Consider the following 27,159-nt stretch of genomic DNA (forward strand, 5'->3'; position numbering starts at 1 on the left):
GAAACTCTCACTATTATACTTCCTTGAACAGCAGCATGAACTTTTCACAGAGATTCCAAGTGATACTCCCCTTTGTTCTTTTGAGCCAGTGTGGAGATTAATCATTCTTTTCAAATGTATTTTCAAATCCTTAGTCTCTGTTCATACTTATTTGACCTTGTTTACTATAAACCCTCATTTCAAAAACGTATATTTGAGTCTCTCTTCAAATACATGAATTAGCCTTTTGAACGTTCTTTATTTGTGAGTACAGAGTCTCACTCTCCTGCAGATTCCAAAACAGTTTCTCATGTCTGTACGTATAGGTGGGGCAGGGTAGACTGTGCTTATGTGTAAAAGAGAACCTGTAAAATTGACGTGTCAGGAACTGCAGTGTGATCCTTTCACTTACTCGCTGTGTTTACTCCCTTTTCTCCCTGTATAACAGATCTTGAGTAAACAATCAAAATGTCTTGATTCCATGGCCTTTTTTCCTGCAGCAGCAGAGGTGACATTTTAAGCAAATACTGAAGACTTCTGACAGGAGAGACTTGGTGGGGAGGGGCGCGTTTCAGGGCCGAAACAGGATGTGGATCTAGAGGGATGATCGAGCTGAGAACATGCTGCGGGTCCTTTCCCACAGGATGCCAGGCACTTGCCCCAGGCCTGGCAGCCTGCAGTGGTAGAAGGCAGAAGGCCCTGCTGCCCTATAAACCTCAGCTGGATTTCCCCTCAGGGGGCAGCAATCACTGAGGCTCAGCTTTGGAAGAGCCTGCAGTCCCAGGACTTCACCTTTTATCTAGAGGACTGTTGTGAGTTGGGGACACTTGCTGAGGGTGACTGTCAGAGCACACTTCCCACTAGGGCACATAGCGGAAATGACACCATGTGTACGATGGATGTGGGTCAAGCTCAGGCCGTGCCAGGCTGCTGTGAGGGCTGAGCATGGACATCTGGGCACATAACTAGCCCATTGGGGTTGGGAAGCTCAGGTCTAGAAGACATCGCTGTGCCTCTGCCAGATGGGAAGTGCAGTGTGGGACCCACAGTGAGGCAGCAGAGTGTCCTTGTCAGAGTTCACAGCCTACTGGGTATAGGCACCTTCACCAACAGTACCCCATATGTGTGAATCGCTGAAATGTTTACCCAGAGGTGTGGGAGGCAGGCACAGGAGTCATGGGAGCCAAGAAGGAAGAGCTTAAGAGTCTGTTGAATTAGAACTTAATTCTGTAGGCACTGGGGAGCCATGGAAGGCTTCTGAGCAGGACCTAGGGGACTCAAACCTGTGGCTGTGCTCATGCTCACCCCTCCTCATCAGCAGCCCCATCCCAGCCTGGGTGCTGTGTACCTGAGTGAGGCACCATGAACTTCCAAGAACATGATTGGCAAGGACAGTACTCATGCTTTATTAGAAAAACACGTATAAGGAGGCACAGTAGACTTTTAAAGGCAGGTTCACATTCTTTGGCTAGTTCAAGCCTCATAGTGCTGGAATTATGCCCCCACCCCCCAACAGATGATGCTCCAAGAAGTGAAAGATGAGTAGCCTGAACTCATGATTGTGGGCCAAAATTGCAGTTTTCTGGCTAGTTCAGGCCTTGGCACCATGTAGGCATTTGATAAAAGTTAATTTTTTATCCTTTATAGATTAGCTCAGTCTCTGGCACGTGGAAAACAAATTCCTATCTGGTGGAAGACCTCATCTCAGAGCCCTAGGAAGGTAGGGCAGGTACTACAAAGGTAGACCGAAGCCCCAGAGTGACCAGGCAAAAACAAAGCATGACAGGCCCATCTAGAGGGGACAAGGGTCAGAGTGAGCAGGCGCTGGCCAGTCAGGCTGCATTCACCTCAACAGTACTGCCTGGCGGACATGTATGCGGACCCCAGCTCCATTGTTAGCTGTGTGACCTTGGGCAAGTTACTCATTCTGAGTCTCAATTTTGCCACATGTAGAGCTGGAATAACCTTCTGCCTCTCAGGGATGATGTGAGGATCCAATGAGTTAACAGTTGTAAAGCATTAGGATAGCATCTGCCCAAAGAGCAAGTGCTCGTACTACTTGGGCTCTGCAGCTGTGGGAGCAACTGTTGGTTTTCAGGAATAGAGAGAGACGTGGGGTCAAGCGTACCCATCTTCCTCCGTCAGGACTGTCGTCTGCAGTCAGAATTCAGCTCTGGGGCATCCCCAGGAGAATTAATTTTCCTTTTCTCAGGATTCTTGGAGCACAGTGCTTAGGCATTTATTCAGCTAGAGTTTTAAATTACTTGGTTAGAACCAAAGGCACTTTTGAGTATTCTACTTGTGTTACATTGCTCCATATGAAAGGACCATTTTTAGGTCAAAAACTATTGGAAATTGGCAGTTTTATATATAGTTCAAGTTAATGAATGCACCTTGAGTCAGTTTAAGCCACGAGGGGGATTTTTCTCACCCTACCGTTGCACCTATGAGGATGCTTTAACACAGCATGACTTCAAAACTGCCTAGAGAATTTGACAAGTTGGGATTTTGAATCTTCAGAACTGAGGCAAAGATCCTGGAAAGAAGCCTCTCCCTCCTTGCTAGGGGAGCAGGCTGCCAGTAAGCTCTTACTGGTTTGGACTTCTCCATTTCTGTCACTTCTTTTTAGAAAACAAGGCTCTCTGGGTTTTTTTTGGCAACATCTAGATCTAAGGGGTTTGAGGAGCAAGAGGATGTCGGGGCTGCCCAAACCCCACCATGGCTCCTCTCCTTTTGGTTCCAAGACAGTTGGAAAAACTGTCATTGCTTAGCAACGGCCACCTGCTGATTTCTTCCCAACATCCCCTGAGAAATAAACAGGACAATCTTGCAGCTTGAAAGCTGGACCTGAAGGGCTAATCAGACTTCCCAGGAGGCTGGGCATGGTGCAGCCCCTCAGTCACCTGGTGACTTAAAGCAACTCTTTTTCAGGGCCTTTGTCTTCCAGACGTATAATAAGGTCAGGCTGGGTGATCTGAGGCCCTTTTGTGAGGCTCAGCTGTCTGTGAGTCAAGAAGAGACCACTGCTGGTCACTCACTCACTGCCTGGGATAAAAGGGATATTAGGAAATTTTCAGGGTGGGGGAGGGTACTATAGTATCTAATAGATGCCTTAGAAAGCTTCTAGTCTAGTTGGAAAGACAGGTCTCAGATTTGTGACTCTGGCAGAGAGGAAGATTCTTGAGGCTTGGGAAGACTGAGACAGGCAAAGAGAAGAAAGGACTTTCCTGTAATAAATGTTTGGGGGGAGGGGCATGGCCAGGGGATAGTGTAAAGGAAAGGTGTAGAGATGGACCTATGTGAGACACAATTCTGGTCAGACTGTCTCTGAAAAGAGCAATAGGAGCAAAATGAGGATAGAAGTTGGGGGCAGACTAGAAAAGACTTGAATGCTAGGGTAAGGTGCTTGTTTTTTTGACCCTGTTATCCTTGGGAACCTCTTGAGAGTTGAGAGATTAAGTTTTAGGCAGATCCCTCTGGTTCTGGGGTAAAGGATGAGAAGGCGTGAGGGGTCAGGTCAAGAGGCTTAAGAGGCTCTGAAGGTGACAAGGACAAGCTGAAGTGGAAGGCAGGAGGCTCCTCCAAGAGCTAGGAAGAAGGGTCTGGACCAGTTGCTTCTCTTCAGCCACATATTTACCATGTGCCTATCATGTGCCAGGAGCTACTGTGCTGTGTAAGGGAGAAGGTCCAAGGCTGAAGATGTGAATTCTAATATGGTCAGGTGCGCTTGGACTGTGGGTTTTCAGGAATCCTACCAAAGGCAGTGCAGTTAAGTGCTCTGGTGGTGGTCCCGGGGGGGAGGTCCAATGAACAAGCAGCAGCAAAGAAGCTGTTTGAAACCAGCCTAGGAGAGGTACCATCCAAAACACACAGCATGGCGGTGCCGCAGAGGGGCTGATGGGAGAAGGGCACACAGAGTAGACAGTGGGCCAGCCATGGCTGGGTCTGGTGAGATCAGAGCAGCGAAGGGCCCAGGACCTCACTCCAGTCCCTCCGGCCCCTAGGGCAGCCGGGTGATGCTGATGGCCCCTTCCCACAGCCGCAGGGCTGGATACAGTGGTTCCTGGAAGGAGGCACGGAAGGTGTGCATGTGGCTCATGCCGCCCATCACGTCGTAGAAGGAGAGGATGCCAGCCTCGTAATCCAGAAAGACACCAAGCCGATCCAGGTCCTGGCGGGGCCGCAACCGGTTGCGCTGGCAGTCGTGAAAGGCCCAGTACTCGAGGTCATAGCGCTTGAGGCACCAGGACTGGCGGTTGCAGCCCAGGCGGGCAGCGGCCGTGTCCCCGCGGCGTCGCAAGGAGCCGTAAGCCGCACCCACCCACCAGCCGATGCCCGCCTCCTGCAGGTCCACTTCCCAGTAGTGGCGGCCGGCGGCGAAGCTGTCCCTACCCAGCACCTGCCACAGCTTGTCGAAGCGCAGTGTGGCCGTGGGCCCCAGGCAGCCCAGCAGGCCGGAGTACACGGACAGGCGGTCGGGCGAGAGGCGCAGGCGCGCGTGCATCGTGTCCGGGTCCAGCGTGGGCGTGCGCGCGTCTGTGGAGGGCGGGACACGAGGCCTGGTGGGTGGGGGTGCGCGGCTCCCGCCCCCGAAATACCCACCCGCCTCGCGCCAACAGCCAGGCCCTATACATGTTCATAGTAGAAAGAGGGAAAACACCCAAGTCGACCCTTTAACCCCGATGGCCTCTGGGGAGGTGATCTGGGGTGCAGGGGAAGGAAAAGAAATTTTACTGTACACCCTTTGCACAGTGTGAATTTTCTATCATAGAATTTGTTGCCAATTTGTAAAGTTTTTATTAAAAATGGATCGTATCACAGTAAAACCTGGGTGTATATCTTTCCATATGTTGCCAGATGCTTTATAGGTTTTTTTTCCTACATTGGTATCATACAGTACATGCATTTGGGTAATGGGCTTTTAAAATTAAATTTTTTAAAAAATTTTATTTATGTATGCATACAATTTATAGAATTGGGGTGTAGGCCAGAGGTTGGGGGAGGCGGGGGTGAGAGGATACACCAGAGGCAGAGTGGAGAGCAGAACAGGCAGATCGACTGAAATACACTGCTGAGGGGAGCAGCAGGCAAGACAGGAGAGGCCGGCTCTGCCATGTGGGTATCTCCCTGGCCAGGGATGGAACTCATGCTGCAGTGGCTGCCAATGGCTTCATAGTGCTGAGACTTAACCCCTTGCACCACCAGGGAGGCCCAGCTTTTTAAATTTTATCTATGTATTTATGAACATTTTACCACCCCCAAATAACTTTTATAAGATGGCAGTCCTAAGATTTTGATGTATGGATGTGTTATAATTTAATCGATGCTCCATCCCCCTTTTTCCTAATATTTATGATTACATCTGTATGTACCTGATTATTTTTCAGGAGATACTTCTAAAAGAGGATTTGCTGGGTCAATGGGGGTGATTGTTTTTAAGCCTTTGGCAAATGTCACCAAATTGTCCTTTGGTAATTATTGCTAAGTTGTCCTCCAGAGAGGTGGTAGTGATTTGAACTCCCAATAAGCATTCTCTTTTACCATACAGGTGTAGACATGAAGTTTTAAAAAAGAGCTAGATCTTAGGGTTTGTATGTGAATGTTCAGCTTTAGTAAATACTTCCAAAGAGTTTGCTAAAATTTTCAGTAGAAGTTTTGTACTTCTTTTGTAAGATTTATTCCTAGTTTTTAACAATGTTATGGAAAATATTTGTAAATTTTTATTTTCTAATTGTTCTTTGCTAATATAACAGAAAATAGTGTAAGTGCTCTGCCTACGCAGAGGGGAGGGAAGGAGAGGGGAAGGGCCAATGACCACAGCAGCAAAGGAACTGCCTTGATTGCTCTGAGGGCCTGTTTGAAAGTCCCCTAGGAGAAGAACTGTGTGTACTGACTTTATAAACCAGCACCTGTTCAAATTTCACTTAGTAACTGGGTTACTTTGGATTTCCTGAAAATAATCATGTCATCCATGACTAATGATCTCTCCCCCCATTTTGCAATCCTTATAACTTTCATTTCTTTTTCTTGCTTCAAGGCACTGTCCAGGACATTTAGAACATTGTTAATGTTCTAAACAGAACATATTTATGGTTATAGTGGGCACCCTTGTGGCTGACTCCTCAGTAAATACCCACCATCCACATACCTGTGCATCAAAAGACATGCACAAGAGTGTTCCTAACAACGTTACTCACAATAGTCAAAACCTGAAATCATCCAAAATGCCCTGCAGATAAAATGTGTTATACATATTCATGCCATGGAATATTTTACAGCATTGAGAATGAAGAAACTCCTGCTCCACAACAATAAGGATAAATCTCACAAATATTGAGTGATAGAAGCAAGACACAAAAGAGGACAGCCTGAATGATCAAGTTACATAAAAGTCACAAAACAAGTAAAACTAATCTGTACTTTTAGAAGTCAGGAGAGTGGTTACCCTTGGAGGCTGGTGGATAGGACACGGCATGAGGAGAACTTCCAGGGAGCTGGAAATTTCCATTTCTTGGTCTGAAGAATGTGTTTACTTTTAAATCATTAGCCTATACCCCCTTTGATTTGTGCTCTCCTCTTTATGTACTTTCTATTTCAATTAAAGTCTTTTTTTTTTTTTTTCAAAAATGCATGACCGGTAATACTACTTTGAGAAATTACTCCTAAAATACAATACACCAGTGTGGTAGGTGTACTCATTCATTCACTAATTCAATAAATATGTACAGGAATGGATGTTTATCACATCACTGTTTATAGAAATGAAAATATAAAACAGCCTAAATGTCCAACATTATGAGAGTAGTTAAATATGGTAATTTTATTCAATGTAATATTATGCATCCTTTAAAAATAACCACAGTATTTAAATTTATTGAAATATAATATTGTTCAACTAAGTTATTAAAAATTTATAAAAGGATAGCTATAGTATGATCCCATTTTAAAAATCTGCACATATATGTAGTTTAAAATGTCTAAAAATAGAAGCCCAAATATTAGAAGCATTTATCTTTTTTCTTTTTGCTCTATTCTAATTTCTAACTTTCTATAAAAAGCATGCTATATAATTTTTTAAGGGAGAAAAGATAATCACGATATATCAGTAAGTGAAATGCATTACCAAACAGTATGTATAGTATGACACCATGGTTGCAAAACAGAAATACTAAATATAACATTTATGTATAGATATAGTCATGTAGTTATACCAAAGAAAACTAAAAGGGCAAGTAATAACAGTCATTATGGGAGAGTAATGTATAAGTGATTTTCTTTTTCAAATCTTTGTTTCCATTTGTCTTTTAATGTTTCTACAATGAACATGTATTGTTATTGTATTTAAGAAAAACCAACAAAGGTTTTAAAAATCCAAGTTAGGTCTCTTAGGAAAAGAAGGTGGGGCCCATTTCTACAAGCCCACACCCACAGCCCACCTTCTTCACCCTCTCCCCACTTACACTTTAAGAAGAGCTGGCGCTCTGGAGGAGGGCTTGTTTTCAACAAGGAACCTGGCTTGACGCTGGAGGAGCCCAGGAGCCGGCAGTTCAGGTCTGCAACAAATGTGAGAAATGAGTGCTTTGTGCTTATGCAAACAGCACAAATGATAAAACTACTGTAACTATTACAAATGGGAGATTCCCAAAGTCTCGACCCAAGAATCCCTTGCACATTAAGTAGGAAATGCAAATTCACTCTGAGCAAAGCTCAGCTCTAAGAAGAAACGCACTTTTCAGGACAGGAGGCACATCCAGCATGGCAGGGCAAGGGCAGGGAGCCCTGGAGCAGGGGCAGCAGCTCCCTGAGGAGCCTGAGAATCAATTCTGTACTCAACTGTAAAGGATGGTGGCAACCTCAAGGCAGTAATGAAATTATGGCATAAAGATGGAAAAGAATTCAAGCTGATCCTCAGAAAAATCTCGTTCAAGTCTCATTCTCTTGAGAGGCGGTTCAAGGGGAACCCACGCCATGGTCCCTGGTTTTCACAGCTCAGTCAGGTAATGAGGAGAGACCTAGGTTCCCCTGAACCACCACCCAAGCCAGAGAGTGCTCCCAGTTACAGAGAAGTAAAAGGGACTCGGGCTTGAAGGAGTCAGAAGAAGCTTCTTGGAGGAAGAAGCCCCTCAGCTGGCCCTTAGAGGATGATGAAGACTTAGGTACCTGGGAAAAATGAAAGGATGAAATTTTTCCTGACAAGAAGCTACAGTGGGAGTAAAGACAAAGACAGATATAGAGTGGCCAGTGGGGGAGCCATGGAGGGTGTCTGAGTGAGGGTATACATGAACAGAATTTCCAGAGCTCTCTTTGGTGGGGAATGATGGGGCAGGGTGAGTGTGAAGGCAGAGGCCCTGCTGGGAGGCTCAGTTCTGAATGGGAGCAGTGGGCATGGAAAAAAGGGGCCGGCTGAGGAAATGCCGTTTGAACTTTGCTTCTGCCAACTACCAACTGGTTGATCTAGGGCAAGTCGGTGAAGCTCTCTGAGCCTCAGTTTACTCATCTATAAAATGGAGGGGGATGAAGAGGCCGACCATACAGGGTAGTGGTGAGGAGTTGCTGGATGAATCTATAATAAACAAGGCCTGACACAGAGCAAGTGTCAACTGTTATCAAGGACGCAAGAGTCACCGCCAGTCCTTTGGGAATGGACCACTGAGAATGTAAATATGAACTGCCTTTTGGGTCCATCTTGGAAGAGAGATGGGGGACACATGAATGCCCACCCACTGGATACTGATAAGCCCAAAGCTTCCTGGAGCAATCATTGGCTAAGGTTCTTGTTTGTTAGTTTGTTTTCATATTTGACTAGTCTTTTTTTTTTAATTGAATTATATAGGCAGCTATGATCTGATGTGATTTTTTTTTAAATAATTAAAACTCAAGACTTTTTCAGTTGGACTGTGTAGCCAAACTTCCAGTAAAAGTTATGAACAAAGAAAACACTGTTCACAGATTTTGAAAATATCTGCTTTAACAAACCAGCTCAGGTAACTCCACTACTCAGCCCCGCTGCACACTTCAGTGTCCCAAACATACTTTAGACTTTGCTTGTCTCAGAGTGAAATGTCTTTCCCTGTTCTCTCCCATTTTCCCAAGCATAGTGATTAAGGTCCAGCTAGAGTGCCAGCTCTTCCAGGAAGGCTTCCTGGTTTTCCATCAAAATCACTCTCTGTTTCTCCTCCCATGGCCCTGGCCATTGTGGTTACACACTCACCCTCTGCCTGCTCTGCAGATGGCTGGGGCCCACACTCCCCTCTTTCTGCATCCCAGAGGGTGCCCAGTGCATACTGATATCATTTCTGCTTCATTTTCTCTCTCCCTCTCCTTTTTTCCTGATCCGAGGAGATGGCAATGCTCTGCCAGGCCCCATGTGCCTAGGTAACTTCCAACTGCTTTCATCTCATCTCCCCTCTCCCTGTGCTCCTGTGACTCTGTCCTCCTCTCTGTGCCTAAACCTCACCAAGCTCTTCTACAAGTAGGGCCCTTGGCACTTGCTGTTTCCTCCACCAGGATCCCTTCCCCTGGGCCTTTGCCTCCTCAGCTGCCTGGGCTGGAATTCACCACTTTCCCAGGGATGGCTTCCTTGCCCACCTGGTGGAAAGAAACCCCCCCCCCCGCCCCCCATATGAACACCATTCCCCTCATCACAGAACTCGAGAATCATAGATCCAGCTGCTAATTTGACATCACCACATAGGAGGTCAAACTTCTCAAACCTAACAGATCCAAATACTTCATTCTTCCCAATTTTTTTTTTTTAAAGACACTTCTTGTCACCATTAAAAATCTGAATTTTAAACAGATTCTTGGACTGGTGGCTCATGTCCATTAGTACCCATCTCACATCCAGGGGCTCTTCTAGAACTAACCCCCTAGTCCAGGATGCTCCAAGTCTTCCCAAGTCAAAATTGGACTTCATGTAGCAGGTAGCCTTCCGTGTGTCTATTTTTAATGTGCTGCCTGGAATAAGCTGATTGATCTTTTGAGTCCTTTTGAGTCATTTTTCTGCCCCGCTCAGGTCAGGATTTCTGTGATATCTAGCAGATTTATTGGTACCAAGTATAAGAAGTCTTCCAAATCTACTGTTACCTTTTAAAGCAAAACCAGTATAGAGCTGGTGAAGCAAATCGCCACTGGCAGTCATGGGGCATGTGTTGCCCAGGGTAAAATCTACACCCTGGAGGTTGGGCGCTTTTGCCAAGAATATCCTCAATAATTGGCTTGAATTTTCTAAATGCAGCTACATTTTCTGCAGGTCAGGGAGCTCACTTCAAAAGCCCTCCCAGGCCCCCAAGTGCCATCAGATGAAGTTTTCTGTTTCCTCAAGCAGTGTTTTTCCAATATCCCTCACCATGCTCTCACATCACACTGAACTCTTAGAAAACGCATCGACCACTTTCCTCTTGACTCCTTTTTTGCTGCCTTTCCTCAGGTATTTACTCTTACAAACCACTTTGATACTACTCAGAGTCAGAAGGGCCATTCCTTCCAATTCCAAATGCACTTTCCATCTCAGAAAAATAAGAGCTTCCTTCTCCTAGTTGCTAAAAGCTTTGGCATTTCCTTGCTATCTCTCTTCCTTCTGCCACCTGAATCCATTCCTATGAACCCCTTTTTGCTGGTCCTTCAAGAAGCCAAACTGACTCCTAACTTATACCTCAGGACCTTTGCACTTGTTTTTTTCCACCTTAGCAGATATTTCCCTAGATGTAACAGCAGCAGCAGTAATACTAGCTGGTGCTTACATCGTGCTTACCATGCCTGAGGGCCACTCTAAGCACTTCACATGCAAGGACTCACCGAATTCTTCCAACAGTGCTATAACAGGGACCTATGTGGTCATCTCCATTTTATGGATGTGGGAATAGAGGCACAGTACAGTCAGGTGCCCTGCCCAGGATGGTTGGGTTAGGTAATGGTGGACCTGGGGCAGGAACCTGGCTCGAGTCCATGTGTGCGCCCACTACCATCTCAGGTCCTTCCGACTCGCAGAGCTTAAAGAAGGCTTCCTTCAGGTCAGCTCACACAGCCCCCTTCTCAGAAAGCCCTTCCTCACTTCCTCATGTGAAATAGCTCCTCCTCCTGGCCAGCCTCTATTTTCCCTATGTTGCTTTATTTTTCTCCAGGACACTTTTTTTTTTTTTTTTTGGCGGATTTACTGAAATATACTTCCATGACCTTAAAGAAGCAGAGAGGAGTCCCAGGGAAAGGAGTGAGCCTTCAAGGTGGGGTGACCAGGGCTTCCTAGGTGAGAACAGCTGTGCTACACTCACAAAGGCAGGACTTGGCCAGGCAGAGGAAGAGGAGGGGAGAGTTGCCCATTCCCGCTGGGAGCCCAGAGCAGGCAAAGATGAGGCACAGAATCTGGGAATTACCCAGGGATAGAAATAGAGCTGTGTGGCTGTGAGTGGCAGGTCATGGTCTCAGGAGGGGTGAAGGCAGAAGGTTGGGGCCCAAGCCAGGCGCCCTGGACAGCCCACACAAGGGCCTCTGGGTGGGAGAGACATGGTTAGGGAGGCGATCCTTGCACTTGTCTCTGGGCTAAAGTACAGTAGGGGAGTTAAAGACACGAAGACAATCCATACGGCGACTTACTTTCCTTAAGGCGAACTTCCAGGGGCGTCTGTAACACGCTTTGCATGGTTTCCGCTAGGCCCTTAAAGAAGCTCTTGATAGGCTCAAAGGAGACAGGCTTGGGGTAGCACAGCTCGCCCAGGCGCATCTGCTGCTGCAGCTCCCGCTCAGTGGCTGTGTACTTCTGCGAGGGCACATGGGGGGGGGGGGGCAGGGCAGATTTGGGAGCTGCAAGCTGTGTCCCAGCCCCCACCACTGCACACAAGGACAAACCCAGGATAGGCAGCACTGGGCCTGCCCTCCTGCCCCCTAATAATCCTGTTGCATCTTTCAAACCTGCTTTCTTCTCTCCATCCCTGCTGCCCCTTCACTGGTTCTGGCCACCATGCCCTCTCCCTGGACACTGTGGTCTTCTCCCACTTCCCTTCCAGCCCCCAGTCCATCCTCCACCCTGTCACCAAAGTGATCTTTTTAAAGCTTTAATCTGGCCATGCCATTACCTTGGCTCCTATCTCTTTACAGGACAAAGTTTAAACTCCATGGCCAGGCATATAAGATCTTTGCCAACTAATCTTGACTTCCTGATCCAGTCACTTCTCTCAACATCCCCTCCCTTGTACCCCTATCACACTTCCAGCCAGCTTAAACCCTGATGGTTTTCCAACCTGCCAAACTCTCATATGCATGTGGTCCTTTCAGTCTGGGATATCACCAGCCATCCTCCCATAACCAGTTCTACTGTCACTTCCTCCTAGGAGTCTTCCCTGACTACCTTTTCCTAGCTCACCCGAGCTGTGCTGTGAATAATTGTTTCTAAGCAAGTCTCCCTACTATGAGCTCCTAATGTTCAGTAGGGACTGGTGCAGAACTGGTTGCTCAGTATGTGTCTAGTGCATAAATAAATGAGCAAACAGAAGGAAAGAAAGAAGGATGAAGAAAACAAGCAGAATAAAGAGAATAAAGGAATTAGATGTCAAAGCTCTGAAACTATACTTATGCTGGAAGAACAATATTCTTCTCCATTGAAATATCCCTCTGTATTAGAAATCCATTAAAAAAACACTATTATTATGAGCAAATAAACAAATGTACTCCTCTGGGCATCTCGCCACTTCTAAAGTACAATACTCATCATGCCTGGGAGAGCACTTCACCTAGAATTTGGCTGAAATAGCTAACAATGAGACAAGGCACAAGAGTGGAAATACCTGCCAGACATGGGCTTGACTGGTTTTGTACTGGCTGATGTATTTGTCTTACTTTCAGGCAAAGATCATGCAAATTTGTGGTAGACTCAGACACAGCCACCCTTATTTAGTGGTACTCTGCCTTGTTCCACAAGCCTTTAAAGCATCTTACAAAGGTTATCCAAAACTGCAAAAGTTCTCTTTACTGTGAGAAAATGATCAAAGAGAAAAAGCAGAGTCAGAATGTGAGCTGGAAGTCAGAACGGGATGTGGCACAAAATGTATGCTACGAAGTGAGTCAGTTATTTGAAAACTGTTTGGCCCGGAGCTCCCAGAGGCCATAGCAAAAAAGGAAACAGGAAGAGTCACACAAGAGGAAAAGTTAATCAAGTGCACAGCTGTCTGCCCAGGTGTACTGACACAAGACAGTTTCTCCATGGTTCCTTGTAGACAGGAACAACATGCTTTCACTAAGTGACTATCACAGGGGCTATTTCTCAGACTCTCCTTCAGCTTAAGGCAATAGCCGCTAACAGACCTCAGTGACCAAGGAATACCGTCTTTCTCCCCCTGAGCTAACTGTGACTCAGCTCCTGGAGTTTGCTCACTAGCTCAAAGGCACCTGCCCTTCCAGGAAGGGTATCTCAAGAGTGTACAGGCAGAGGGATGGCAATGATGCCTTGTGACTTTAGAGTCAGACAGACCTGGGTTCTGATTTCAGCTCTCCCACCTACCAGGCAGTGTGACTTTAGATAAGTCATTTCAACCTCCCTGAATGCCAATTTCTCACTCATAATGGAGTGCCAAAACCCAGAGTTCTAGTAAATATTAGTGCTATAAGATACATGAAGTGCTGGGGATACAGACGCTCTCAAGGGTCTCCCTGGTGGCACAAGGGGTTAAGACGCAACCTATGAAGCTGTCCGCAGCCTCTGCAGCACAAGTTCGATCCCCGGCCAACCAGGGAGCAACCCTCATGGCTCAGCAGACCTCTCCTGTCTCACCTGCTGCTCCCCTCAGCTGTGTATTTCAGTCAGTCTGCCTGTTCTGTTTCCCTCACTGTCTCTGGTGAATCCTCTCACCCCCTGCGTCTCTGGCCTGTACCCCAGCTCTTGTATGCATAAATAAATCTTTAAAAAAATGGTAACTGTTATTTAATTTCTCCAAGATGTATATTATTTTCTTAACAATGTATATTTTATGGCCATTTGTGTGGGAGAAAGGCAGTCTACCAGCTAACAAGGTAATTCTCTGTGAATTTACTCAGTGTGAAAATCGTGTTCAATGCCACAGTAACTACAATGAAGTGGGGATGGCAGGTGTCACCTGTGAGGGCAGAAACCCAGGATTACCTGCAGCAGCTGTACTGGATCTGGCTCCTGGCTGATACACCAGACCCTGTTGGAGAGGTCATTAATGATGTCAATTTGCTTCTCACAAGAGTAGATTCGGTCCCTATACTCCTGGACGGCAAGCTCAGTGTTTTTATCAATGAATTTCTTGGCCAGCACTTCTTCCTCATCAAGTAGTAGTCTGAGTTCGGTAAATTTCGAGGTCAGCCAGGCTTTACTTGACTCTGCATGAGCCTAAAAAGAAAACCAGTTGCAGATGATATGATTACCAGCCAGAAAATCCAGAATAATCAACATCAAAAAATTATTATAATATCTAAAAAGGAAGTTTCAGCAAGGTGATCAGTCAGGTAAAAGATCAATTTAAAAACTCAAGCTTTTTCTATGTACCAGCTATAACCAATTGTAAAATATGTGGACAAATAGAGACCCTTTTTTAAGTAGTGGGGAAAAATAACAAAATGTCAAAAAATAAACCTAGTGAAAACTGTAAAAACCTAGATAAATAACAGTATAAATTACATTGAAAGACATAAAAATAATCTGAATGCATGGAAGAAATAACTCTCTCTGGTTGGGAAGTTGCATTACTATAAAGATGTTATTTGTCTCCAAACTGGTCTATAAATTCAATGCAATCTCAATCAAAGGGAAGTTTATTTAAATAAATATATATTTAATATACAGATCAAACAAATATTAAATTATCATGGGGAAACTAAGTACAATAAAAGCTAAAAATTGCTTTAAAAAGATCAATGAAAGAGCCTCCCCTGGTGGCGCAGCAGTTGAGCGCTGGGCTGTGAAGCTGCCCGCAGCCTCTGCAGCGCTGGTTTGATCCCCAGCCGCTGGCAAGGGTCCTACATGGCGCGACAGACCTCTCCTGCCATGCCCGCTGCTTTCCTCAGCAGTGTATTTCGTCAGTCTGTCTGTTCTGCTCCCTGCTCTTGCTCTGGTGAATTCTCTCACCCTCCCGCGCTTCTGACTGTACCTGGTGCTTGTATAAATAAATAATAAATCTTCCCAAAAAAAATAAATTGACGTTTTAAAAAAAAAGATCAATGAAAGACAGACAAATGAATATACTGATATAAGCTATCAAAACTAACTCTAAATCTACAGGATTTAAAACTATGTGGCTTAGGCAGAGACAAAAAGACCAAAAATGCAGAGTTCCAAACAGAAAAAGAACCAAGAAAAATATATATCATATACAAATGCACACACCGACACACAAATATAGTGGTTGCCATTACAAATTATTGGAAGGAGAGAGCAAATTAATCAATAAGTGATATTGGTGCAATATGCAATTAGCCACAATTGGAAAAATTTGTTAGATCCTTATCTTATATATATAAAAAATAAATTTAGACACAACCCTCTTGTGAAGTAATCTTACCAAAAATGTGAATCTGATTAAGCCTTTTGATCTAATTTAAAGATCCAGCTTAGAGAATACACAATATTAAGGACAGATGACCATATGTTAACCATCAATATAGCAACCAATTGGGCCTCCCCTGGTGGTGCAGCGGTTGAGCGCTGGGTTGCGAGGCCAGTTCGATCCCCGGCTACCGGCGAGGGTCCCACACACACACACACACAAAAAAAATATATATATATGTATCAACCAATTGAATTTTGAGGCCTTTCCTTCCTAGTCGAAACAAATTACATATGACATTTGTAAGATCATTGCAAATGTTATCACTGATTAGAGATTTGATGATAAAAGTAAAATATTAATTTGAATAGGTGATGATGACACTATGGTCATGTTTTTTTTAAAAAATGTCCTATCTTTTAGAGATAATATGCTGAAAGTTTTACAGATGAAATGTTATATCTGGGATTTGCTTCAAAATCCATAAGTTTAAGGTTTTCCAGAGTAAAATGTAAACCACAAATACCACCTAGAATAAAGCACTAAACATTAAAATAATAATCAATTAGAATGAAATACAGAATCATTATATTTATTAAAATTGGGAAGGGGGTGCCTCCCTGGTGGTGCAAGGGGTTAAGCCCAGCACTATGAAGCTGTCCGCAGCCTCTGCAGCACGAGTTCGATTCCCTGCTGACCAGGGAGATACCCACATGGTACAGCAGACTTCTGTCTCACCTGTTGTTCCCCTGAGCAGTGTATTTCAGCCTGTTCTGTTCCCCACTCTGTCTCAGGTGAATCCTCTCTCCCCCTGCACCTCTGGCCTGTACCCTAGTTCTTGTGTGCATAAATAAATTACAAAATAAATAAAATTGGGGAGGGAAGAGCTCTGTAGACGGACCCCAAAACACAGAGAGGGAAGAGGGGGCCTGGCAGATTTGAACACATTAAAAATGAAACCACAAACACTTACATACACACCCCCTCTGATGCAGGAATCCATCCTAGGAAATGTTTTCACACAGGCAAGAACACATATGCACGAAGATTTGCATAGCAAGAGGCTCTCATTGTTGCTGATAGGAGAGGCTGGGCAACATTTTCCATACAGGAAGTGGACATATGTTTATTTTATAAGTGATGCTACTTTCAGACAATGAAATAACACAGAGGGATTAAAAAGAATGCTGTTCTGTTGCAGGCTGCAACATGAGCCTTGAGGATAGGCTGCTAAGTGAAATAAGCCAGACCAAAAAAAGGACAAATGTTGCATGATTCTCTTATGTGAAAATACCTGGAACAAGCAAATTCATAGGCAGAAAGTAGATTCAGGATTACCAGAGGCTGGGAGGTGGGGCAGGGAAATAATTGCTTAGTGGTTACAGAGTTTATTTTGTTTGGAGTAATGAAAAAGTTTTTAAAAACAGTGGTGATGGGTGTACAACATTGTGAACATAATACAGCTGAATTGTATACTTAAAAAATAGCTAAAATGGTAAATTTTGTATTATGTATATTTTAACACCCCCACCCCCACCCCAAACAACGCAGTGGACTTATAGATCCTGGCATGGAAAGTGCTCCAAGACACCAAGTGAAAAAGAGCAAAGTTGCAGAATACTACACAAAAGATGATCCCATTTAGGTAGAAGGAGCACAAAAACTACGTATGGAAATATGTGCCCACATAGTTGCAAGTGCATTTAAAATGTAAGTTGTGGTCATGCTTGGGAAGAGGCATGGGATTGGGGGATAGAGAAGGGGTACTGCTCACTTTGTATTGTCTAAAATTCTATACTGTATTCTAATATGCTATTGTTTATATATATATTTAATGAACATGTGTTCATGTACTACTTATACAATTAAAACATACTGCAGAAATTCTTTTTTTTTTTTTTGAAAGCAGCCTTTTTCTCAGACCAAATATGTGTCAGTGCGGCAGGCCTGGGGGTGTTAGGCTCCCCTGTGATGCCTGGACAGGAAGATGTTGTTTGGCAGCATCAAGGGGCTGCTTGGGGCTAGCCTCTGTCACTGAGGGCCATATAGATTAAACTGCCTTTGGGCTCGCCTGGAAATTAGTCTGCACTGGCAACATGGTTTCTATGGGCCCCTGAGCCTGGACATGATATATCTTTATTGAATGACCAAGTGAAGGAAAGGAAATATGCCTGTAGGGTAAGTAAAAAGTATCAGGCTTTTCCGCCCTCTTGCCATTAGCTTAAATGCATGCCTGATGGTGGATACCTGGAGCAGGGTATGGGCATGCACAGTTGGGTATACCTGGGCTAAGACGGCTTAGAAGGGTGGCATCATGGGGATGCCAGCAGGACGAGAGCAAAAGGAACAGAAAAACAAAGGCTATGAGAGAACGTCGGAAAGCCCAGGAGTGAAGATGTGCTGGGGGCTGGGAGACCTGCCAGCCTCCTGGTCCCCTGGCACCCCTGCCTGCTGTGTACCTGGTAAACTCAATAAAAGCCTGAAAAAGCCACCAAGGGCTCCAGGACTCCTCCTTCATCCCGTCTGCTCGGGTCATAGAGATCCTGCTCTGTGTCTTCCTGCCGCTACAATGCCACAAATCTTTAAACACCTTTTGATAAGGGGCAATAAGGTGCATCAAAAGTGGCCAAGGACACTGCCCAAATAGTTTTGCAGCCACTATCTGAGTTCTTAAACACGTGCACAATTGCCAAGACCACTCAGACTCAGGGAGCAAAGATAGTGGGATACATTTAACAAACAAGGAAAAACAGAGTCACTGAGACCACAAATGGCCATTTACCTCAGCCAAAGCAATGCTTTGGAGTCCTAAAACAAAAAGCGTCTAAGATGGCATCTTTCTGCCACTGAAGCAAGGAACCCCCATTCCGAAGAAAAGGCCACGCTGCCAAGATGGCATCTTCCTGCCACTGAGGCCCTGGAGCAGTGGCAGCCAGGTAATAGGCTGGGACCCAACTCATGAACACACCAGAAGACACAACAGAAGACACTCACCAGAGCTGCTGAGATGCCCCAGCACAGCACCAGACAAGCGACATTGGAAACAGTAGCTGCAGCAGCCAAACCACCCGACAAACAGACACACTCATGTGGCTCAGTGAGGTGCCTGGCTCCGGGTCTCAGCTTCCTTTCCAGACTGTAACAGCAGCAAAGCTGGGAACAGTTCCAGTCACTCTGCTACCTACAAAGCCTACGAACTTTACTCCTCTGAGGCTGGCTGCTGGACGCCTCTCCATGTCCTTCAGAGGCCCGCAACAGCCTCTGGAAGAGCAACACGGTAAGGGCAGAAACAGCTGACCCTGGAATTGCCAAAAATACAGAAATGCCAAAAATATGGAATCACTGAAATTCTGAAAAAGCTGAAATCCCGAAAATGCTGAGTAATGCCCGAAGAGGCTGAATTCCCAGAGCTGCTTCTGTAGTTCCCTGTGTTTCTTCTCAGAGTCTCCACCCCACTCATTCTTTGTCTTTATTTCACCTGGGGCTGTTCATCCTCATCTGCACCACCTGTGACAGCCTTTGGTTTCAGCCCCCAGTTACACTTTTGGAGGCAACATATCTAAACAGAGGACCTTTCTATAGAAACCAAGAGAGCAAATGTTACCCACTCACGCTCCTCTGCCTGAAGCTCGCAAAGAGGTTACGGTCCTCCTGGGTGGACTTGGATGAATCCAGTAGTGGCTCCAGGTTCACCTATACCTTGCTTGTGACCAATGATAAATTACTTACTCTTCCTGAGAGGCACATTCTAGAAGAACATAACCACTCTGTCGCAGGGTCATCTTATCCCCATTTGAGTGAAAAGATGGGGTCCCTCACAGGCTGCATCCACCTTACACCTGTGTGGATTGACCCCCAGAGAAGCCATGGTGGGAGACAAAGAGTTTAACCAAGACTCAGGGGAAGTCATTTCGTGGGTTGGGAATTCATAACCCTTGAATGCTCTCGGGAAAGGAAAGATAGCCTGATCATTGGTTTCTGAATAGCAGACTTTGAACCACATGAAGTTCACCGGCCTTTGTGTTTACAGTGTGGTTGTAAGGATTACTTTTCAGGGGAGTGATCTTTTCCCTGGCACTCCTCTGTGAAAGCAAACAAGAGTGTGGTGGTTGTCCTGTCCTCCCCATCACAAACTACTCCTGCCACAGTTTGGCAGAAGGTATGAACATTGTAGGGGGCAAGAGACAAGAGGTAAGGAGGGAAGCTAAAGTCAGAATTTGGCCTTTACATTTTAAAGAGTCCCAGTATCAAACATATTCAACCCAAAACAGCTGCAACTTCTTTATGCAAAACTGCCATTGTCACAACTGTTTAGAGTACATCAAGGACTATACTAAATGCTTTCTCTGGAGCTGATTGTGTATTACTCACAAGAATGCGATAATTTGGGTTCTATTAACACGGCTCCCATTTCACAGAGTTTGTCAATAAAGCAAAAACAAGGGAAAGTAATTTACCTGAGGTCTTACTGCTCATCCCTTGGAACTGGAGCACTGAGGCAACCTGAATTCTGGGCTCCTCCTCTTCATTTCACATTCTGCTCTCTTCAGTTTTTACACATTTTCTCCACAGTGTTTTTCTTTTTTCCTGTCTGGTCTTCCTGCATACCATCTTACTGACCTACCTTCTTCTTCTCTCTCTCTCTCCTTCCAATCCATCTTGGAGTTTGAGAGTCTGTATACAAAGTCCCTCTCTTCCCCACTAAATTAGGAACCCATTAATTGAGAATAGGTTCAGAAGTCAGACGGAGATGAACACATAGCTTTGTTCTTAATTAAAATTGAGATTGGAGGATACGCCTTAGACCTGGGGGTGAATAGGCTGACAATAATCCCCTGAATTGCATTGACCCTTAAAATGGCACATTAAATGATAAGAGAGCAGTCTTTCCTGTTAAGTTCTCCAGAAGGCCGAGAGCAGTTAGTGTGCCTTCTGTAGGCAGACAGATCTAAAAAAACAGAAAGAAAGTCTCCATAGGGCAATTAAGTGTTCTCCAACCATTTTGTTGTAACCTCAGTTCTAACCATGTGTAAAGCAACCAACCCATTCCGAGTAGGTTTATGAAGGGTTCTAGCAGCCACATGCTCTTCGCCGCTATTTGTAGTCGCTGTACTCCTCCATACACTCCACTTCTCCACCCTCGACACCGCACTACCACCACACCGCACTCTGCTGCACCACCCTTATAAATCAGTCTCTTAGCTCAGGAGTACCCACCTACGCATGCCCACACCCTACTCCAGGTGCCCACCATCAGGCATGCACTCAGGACCGCAGGGTTCCTTCATCCATCGTAATGGCTGGAGGGCAGAAAAGCCTGATATTTTTCCTTACCCTACAGTCCACCCCCTCAGGGTTTTCTGCTATATAGTCTTCATATATACAATTTTCTTAGCAAACAATGTAGCCATGGCCCACAAAAGCAAATACATCACAATATAACAAAATAAACAGAACACAAGTAAGTCCAGGCAGGGCCCCAACCTAGTGGCAAAAGACAATTATTGGTACCAGCAGATGAGCCACCAAATCTGCTGCTGAAGGCACTGCTCATACGAGGGAGGGGAATCACTCAGACATCTCTGTTACATGCCAGGAGCCGTCAGGCTTCCTGACCTTCTCTGGCTGTAGTTTCGGCTACAAGCCACACACCGCATCCACCCCCAGGATGCACTCACTCCTGGATTGGGAGTTCTCTACTCTTTGGGGGTAATCACCCAACCCTCAGGGTTTCTGTCTGCTGTCGCTCCAACACTCGGCTTTCATAGCCACCGATGTGACTTGCAGACCCCTGCACTCAGACCAACCCACTGCACAAGCACATGGGTCGGGGACCTTAGATGCAAACTCTACATACAGCTTGGGATCCACCCCAAGCCACGTTCCCCACCTGTCCCCCAAGGACAGGTTCCTCAGCAACTCACCTTCACTCGACAATGAGCAGGGCATCACCCACAGGTGATTTTACGAGACTCACAGGTCTTCAGCATACTTAGGCTGCTTAACAGCCGTTCAGGGCTTCTCAAACTTAGCATCAGTACCAGCTTTTGCCTTCTCAGTTGGCTTTTCTCCTCCAACTAGCTGCTGGGCATACACATGCTGCTTTTGGCCATCAAGGCCCACTGGCCACCCCCAGATTCTCAAAAAAACATAACCTGCCAAGGTCCTCCGCCTTCTGGCGGGATTGTCAGTCCATGTCCATCAGTCCAAGTCTGTTGGCCTCTCCCTGCATCAGCACTGGTGAGCTCTGAATCACGGTCCTCTCTTCGCCAATGATTCTTGCTGCCTCAGGGGTCATTGGCTGGTCCTCTCAAGTGTCTCCTTCATGTGAGGTCTCATCCTACAGCTCCCACACCTTGTCCCTCTCCTGTGCCACCATGACGCCTCCAGCATTGTTGTAGCCAAACAGTCTGTTACTCCTTAGTCCCTCCAGGTCTTTGGAGGGCTCCATACCCGTCTGCATGGATCATCCTGCCAACTACGCCAATTGTAGGGGCAGGACAGGACACAGTGTGGGTTTTCTAGGATCCCATGCAGACCGGGTAAAGGAGGAGTCAGACTCCTCAGTGGTTTCTGCAGGTCTTTTTTTTTTTTTTAAGATTTATTTATTTATTTTTTATACAAGCATTGGGTACAGTCAGAAGTGCAGGAGGGTGAGAGCATTCACCAGAGCCAGAGCGGGGAGCAGAGCAGGCAGAAGGACCGAAGTACACTTCTGAGGGGAGCAGCGGGCTGCAGGAGAGGTCTGCGCGCCATGCGGGACCCTCCTCCAGTGGCCGGGGAGCAGCCGGGGATCGAACCGGCGCTGCAGAGGCTGCGGGCAGCTTCGCAACCCAGCGCTCAACCGCTGCGCCACCTGGGAGGCCCGGTTTCTGCAGGTCGTTTATTGGGATTTACCCGGTACACAGCAAGCAAGGGTTCTGGGGGGGCGGGAGGCTGGCAGGCCTCCCAGCCCCCAGCAAGTCTTCACTCTATCTGGGCTCTCCGGTGTTCTCTGCTTCTCTCTCAGCTACTGCTGCTTCTTTCTTGGCTTCTCTTAAGGCTTCTCTTTTGGCTTCTCCTTGGCTTCTACTGGTGTCCCTGTGATGCTGCCCTTAAAAGCACAGTCTTAGCCCAGGTGAATCCCATCTACCTATGCCCACACCCTATTCCAGATGTCTGCCATCAGGTATGCATTCAGGACCGCAAGGATCCATCATCTATCCTGATGGCAGGAGGGCAGAAAAGCCTGACATTTTTCCTTACCCTACAAACATCCTCACAAATGTCTGGCCAGATGAGTGAGTCACTTTTAGGACTGAGTCCCCAAAGCATTAAGGTGCTGAAAATGTTCATTGCAGTCTTATTTGACTTCAATGAAAAACTGGAAATGCTGGGAATGTTCTTTAGGAAAAGGGTTTTCACAAATCATGGTGGATGCGGACAGGGGATACACAGCGCTACCGCTGACGCTCAGAAGGTGTTTTACCATCATCTGTGTGTTATGATCTTTTTCATTTTTTTTAAATATCCAAAAAAGAAGATTTATTATAAAAAGGGAGAGAAGGAAAAAAGGACACTTGCATAGACACAAGCAGGCACAAAGAGATGCCCCTAGGTTTGCTAAAGAAGAGGCCTGTGTAGCCACAGGTGGGCAGCCCTGGGAGAGCTGCCTCTGCTGCTTTGCAAAGGGAGGTCAGTGAAGTGCAGTGAAGTACCTGCACAGTCACAGGTGGGCAGGAGAGCTACTGCAGGGGAGAAGGAAGGCGAAGAGGAACACCTGCATAGGCACAGGCGGGCCGAAGGGCTGCTGCTATGTGTCACGATCTTAAACAACAAAACCCCATGTATAGAATGACATATAGTTTGGTCTATAAAGGAAAAGTGTCTGACATGCAAAATCCCCTTTCTTACTTCACACAGAAATGCTGATAACATCAGCACATTTCAAAATTACATGACCACACCCAGCACCCTTCCTCCCAAAAAACCACAACATTAAAAGAAAAAAGAAATCTTCAGATGTAAAAGTCAAGAGGTCCCCTGCCTGAATTGTGTGGGTCACCCCAGGGTTCACAGAACAGCCCTGGGAGGGCACCCCACTGGCACCTGGGCTGTGGGAGATGGAACTAGCCAAGTTTATTGCATCACTAAAGATGCAATAATCCTTTCACAGTCCAAAAAAAAAAAAATCAGCCCCATTTCAAACTCACAAGAGACTCCCTTTAGATAAACACTTCTGAAAGGTGGAGCCTGAAGTAAGTACATGTATGTGCATGTGTGTGTGTATACACACATATATATACATATACAGTATATATATTATATATATATGTTTATATATCTCCTATGTACTACAACAGGTCAGTGAAACCTAAAGAGCTATTGGCATGTTCCTTAAGCTGTGTTTTGCTTTGTTAAAGGCAATTTGCTGGCACCAGTCATGGAGTGACTAGTCCTTCCGAGAGAACGCTGGCAGAAATGGCAAGAGTAGAGCTCTAGGTCAAAGCAGATTCTGGACCAAGCTAATGAAACAAGGGTCTCAGGACCCTCACATGGCATGGTTCCTTCATGGGTTTGCACCCAATTTTGTGTTCTTTTTCCTTAAAAAGGGTCCCCTGAATTTAGAAGCCCCAGCCCCCCACCCAACTGATTTGCCCCTTTGAGGCTGGTTTTTATTTTTCCTTGGTCCCATAATAGGAAGAACCTTGTGTCTGAAGGGAAATGCGGGCATCTCAAATAGAATAAGGAAGAAATAGTCACTTGCCTTGAGTTTTTCTCTAGCCTCTTCTATTTGGGCTATGTTGCCATCTTGCTGCTCCTTCTTGGTTGCCAACTGCCTTAATGATTCTTGGGTGAGACTCTGTACAAGAAGGAGTTAGGCAGAAAGTCTTAATACTCAAATACTTTTGAGAGAACAAGGCATCCCATGGGTGATCTCATCCTGTAATTTGTTTTACCCAAGGTACTTGGGACTCAGAAGGAGAGGATCCTTGCTCAATGTCACAGAACAAGTTGGAGGATGGGCTGGAACCAGGCTGTCTGATTCTCAGAGGCTCACATCAGGTATTCCCCTCTTCCAGTTTTTTCTAGGATGACCTGTTTTTCCAGCCCCCAATCAAGATCTTAAGGCAAATGTGTGGGGTCAGGGGAAGAGCATTCGCTATCTGTACAGCAAATATTAACTGAGCACTTATTATTTCCTGGGCCCTATACTGGGAGCTGTCCTCATGGAATGTATACTTCAGTGGGTCTGTGGACCCTCTGGCCTGGAAGACCTGTATGTATGAGAGTTGTGTGGGATTCATGGCCCCTCTCCCTTCCACCTGAAATGTTTCCTTCATTTCTCTGCTTCTTGCAACTGTCATTTCCCAAAGGCTAACTCTGACCCTCCTTCCTCTCAGGTATGACCTTACCTCTGCCTTAACCTCTTTAGGGATATCTTAACGTTATCTCTATCTTAACTTTCTTTACTTGCTGAGCCAGGTTTGGCTGCCTGGTGGGCTGGGAGCTTCCTTTGGGCAGGTCTGCTTCATTCCTAGCTCCCACATAGTGCCCTGATTTAACAGAGCCAAATGAATGCCTAGGGCTGCTAAATTCAAGTGGAGAGCTGGAGTCATTGGCAAGTTGTTATGAGCATAAGCTCCAGAGTCAGAGAAGAGCACCTACATCTGAGTTCCATATCTTCTTCCATGTGACCTGGGCCAATGACCTCACCTTTGAAACCTCATGTCCTCAGTAAAACATGAGGATACCCTCACAGACTTGCTGTGGGGACTAAATGAGAGCTATAGAAAGTGCTTGGTATAGTGTCTAACAGGGAGTAAGGGCTCGATATGTGCAGCTTACTGTTATTTTAATGCCCACCAAGCATTTGCTAACAGGTGGGGGTTGAGGGTGCAAGTGTAAGTCATAGCCTCAACTTCCAGGAGCACATTCTATCCCCCTGTGACTTCTAAGCCTTCTGTCCTGCCCACCATCCAAGGATACCCAGCCTCCTGGTGTCAGTGCCCTCGAGTTACAGGGTGCATCTCCTCATCCTTCAAGGCCAGTTCCAGTGGCACCTCCTCCATGTGCTGGATTTCCTGTCTTTGCATCACACTTTCTTCTTTCTGGTACCCAGGAACCACTACCGTGGGCTCCCTGGTTATACTATTTATCACACTGTATTGTTGCTGTCTGTTCTCCCCCCACCAGCCAAGGAATTCCTCTCCAGGTCAGGGAAGGACTGAGCTATTCCTTGACTCATGGCACAGGGTATGTGCTGAATGGATGTTAGATGAATAGATGGATGAAAGACAAACAGAGTTGAGTGGGTAGGTGTGTGGATGAAAAATCCATGGGCAGGTAGGTGGACCAATGGACAACTGGATGAGAGGCACACCTGCATCTCTGCGGAGCAGCCTTATTAACTCTGAAAAACAGTCTTTTAAGGAGCTATTATTATTATAGCCATATTATAGTTAAGGAAAAATCCTAGAAGGCAGAGCCAGGGCTTGAACCCAAGACTCTACCAGCTAAACTGGCCCCCAGGCACTCATTTTCACTTCTGAGTTCTACGGTTGCCTCTAAGTGATGGTGTTACGTCATGCCATGAAGGGAAATGATCCTTGTAGGGCTGAGTTAATCACAGAAGACTTGTTAGACGTGGAAATGGAAGAATTGATGTTTGTCAGAGACAGGAAAGCCTGTGTAGACTAGATAGGCCAAGAGATTTGACCAGAGCTGCAGAACAAGTCAGTCACAAGGCTGAAACAAGAGTTCAGCACCCTGGCCACCATTAGGATCAAGTGTAGACTGGGATTAAGCATGAATAAGGGCTCTAAATGGGCCAGTGAGGGGCAGTTCAGCTGGTGGAGTCCTGGATTCAAGGTTCCCCTCTTGCTTCCAGATTCCTCTTTTTCTCTGGATAAAATGGCCGTCCTAGCGCCCCCCAGTCTAAGGGTCTGAGCGAGAGGAACAGGCCCACCAGAGTCTGTGGAGTTGGTCCTGAGGTTGCTCCCATGGCCAGCAGGCCCAAGAGCCCCTCTTTGAACTCCAGAAAGAAAACCAGAGATGTCTGTGTGGCTTGGTAGGGCCACGTAGCTTTTATCTAACAGGCAGGGATTTTCACCTATTAAAAGGCAGATTATATTCCAACCCAAGAGCAGTGGGGTGGTCTTTCCCTTTGCAGATGACGTTAGGGTTATCAGGGTACCAGCCAGGGCTCATGAGTTCTCACTCCCAAACTCACCTCTCCCGAAGAAGCTTAACGAATCGCCTCGCTTCCCCTTTGCCCTCCTTGGGCCTGGATCCTGAACAACAAGTCAACAGCCTCAGACTCTCTCGGCGGCCTTTGGGTTTCCAGGCCCAAACCAGGAACTGGGGCCGCCCCCGGGCACTCCCACCCGCCCGTTGCACCGGGCTCCCGGACCCGCGTGCCTGCCACCCGAGCCCCCACCTGCACGCGCGCGGCCTCCTCCTTCGCCAGGCCCACAGGGTGGCCGCGATGCGCGCCCAGCACTGGGCACAGCGTGCACACGCAGCGGCGGCAGCGGCGACAGTAGAGTTCGGCCAAGCGGTCGCCGTGCTCTCTGCAGCGCCAGCCGCTCGCGCCGGTGAGCTCCTCGGGGTCGGACCGCGCAGGTGTCTCGCTTGGCCCCGGAGCGCCCGCCATGCATCCCCCCACAGCAGCCAGTTGGCGCAGCGCCGGAAGGAGCTCCGA

The 27,159-nt window shown here is 46.4% G+C and overlaps 1 protein-coding gene across 1 annotated transcript; it reads right to left on the reverse strand.

Moving 5' to 3' along the window:
* Positions 1-1,062: 1,062 nt before the first annotated feature.
* TRIM14 (tripartite motif containing 14) lies at positions 1,063-27,111 on the reverse strand. The gene is made up of 6 exons (XM_037493173.2): positions 26,896-27,111; positions 24,223-24,318; positions 14,090-14,323; positions 11,572-11,734; positions 7,440-7,532; positions 1,063-4,515 (listed from the first exon to the last, which is right to left on the reverse strand). Exons 1-6 carry the CDS (start codon positions 27,109-27,111, stop codon positions 3,980-3,982), a joined length of 1,338 nt encoding a protein of 445 aa, XP_037349070.1. The 3' UTR covers positions 1,063-3,979.
* Between the last annotated feature and the right edge of the window lie 48 nt (positions 27,112-27,159).

Source organism: Talpa occidentalis, unplaced genomic scaffold (assembly GCF_014898055.3).
Source record: "Talpa occidentalis isolate TD23 unplaced genomic scaffold, MPIMG_talOcc4v2.1 talOcc4.7, whole genome shotgun sequence".
Taxonomy (NCBI): Eukaryota; Metazoa; Chordata; class Mammalia; order Eulipotyphla; family Talpidae; genus Talpa; species Talpa occidentalis.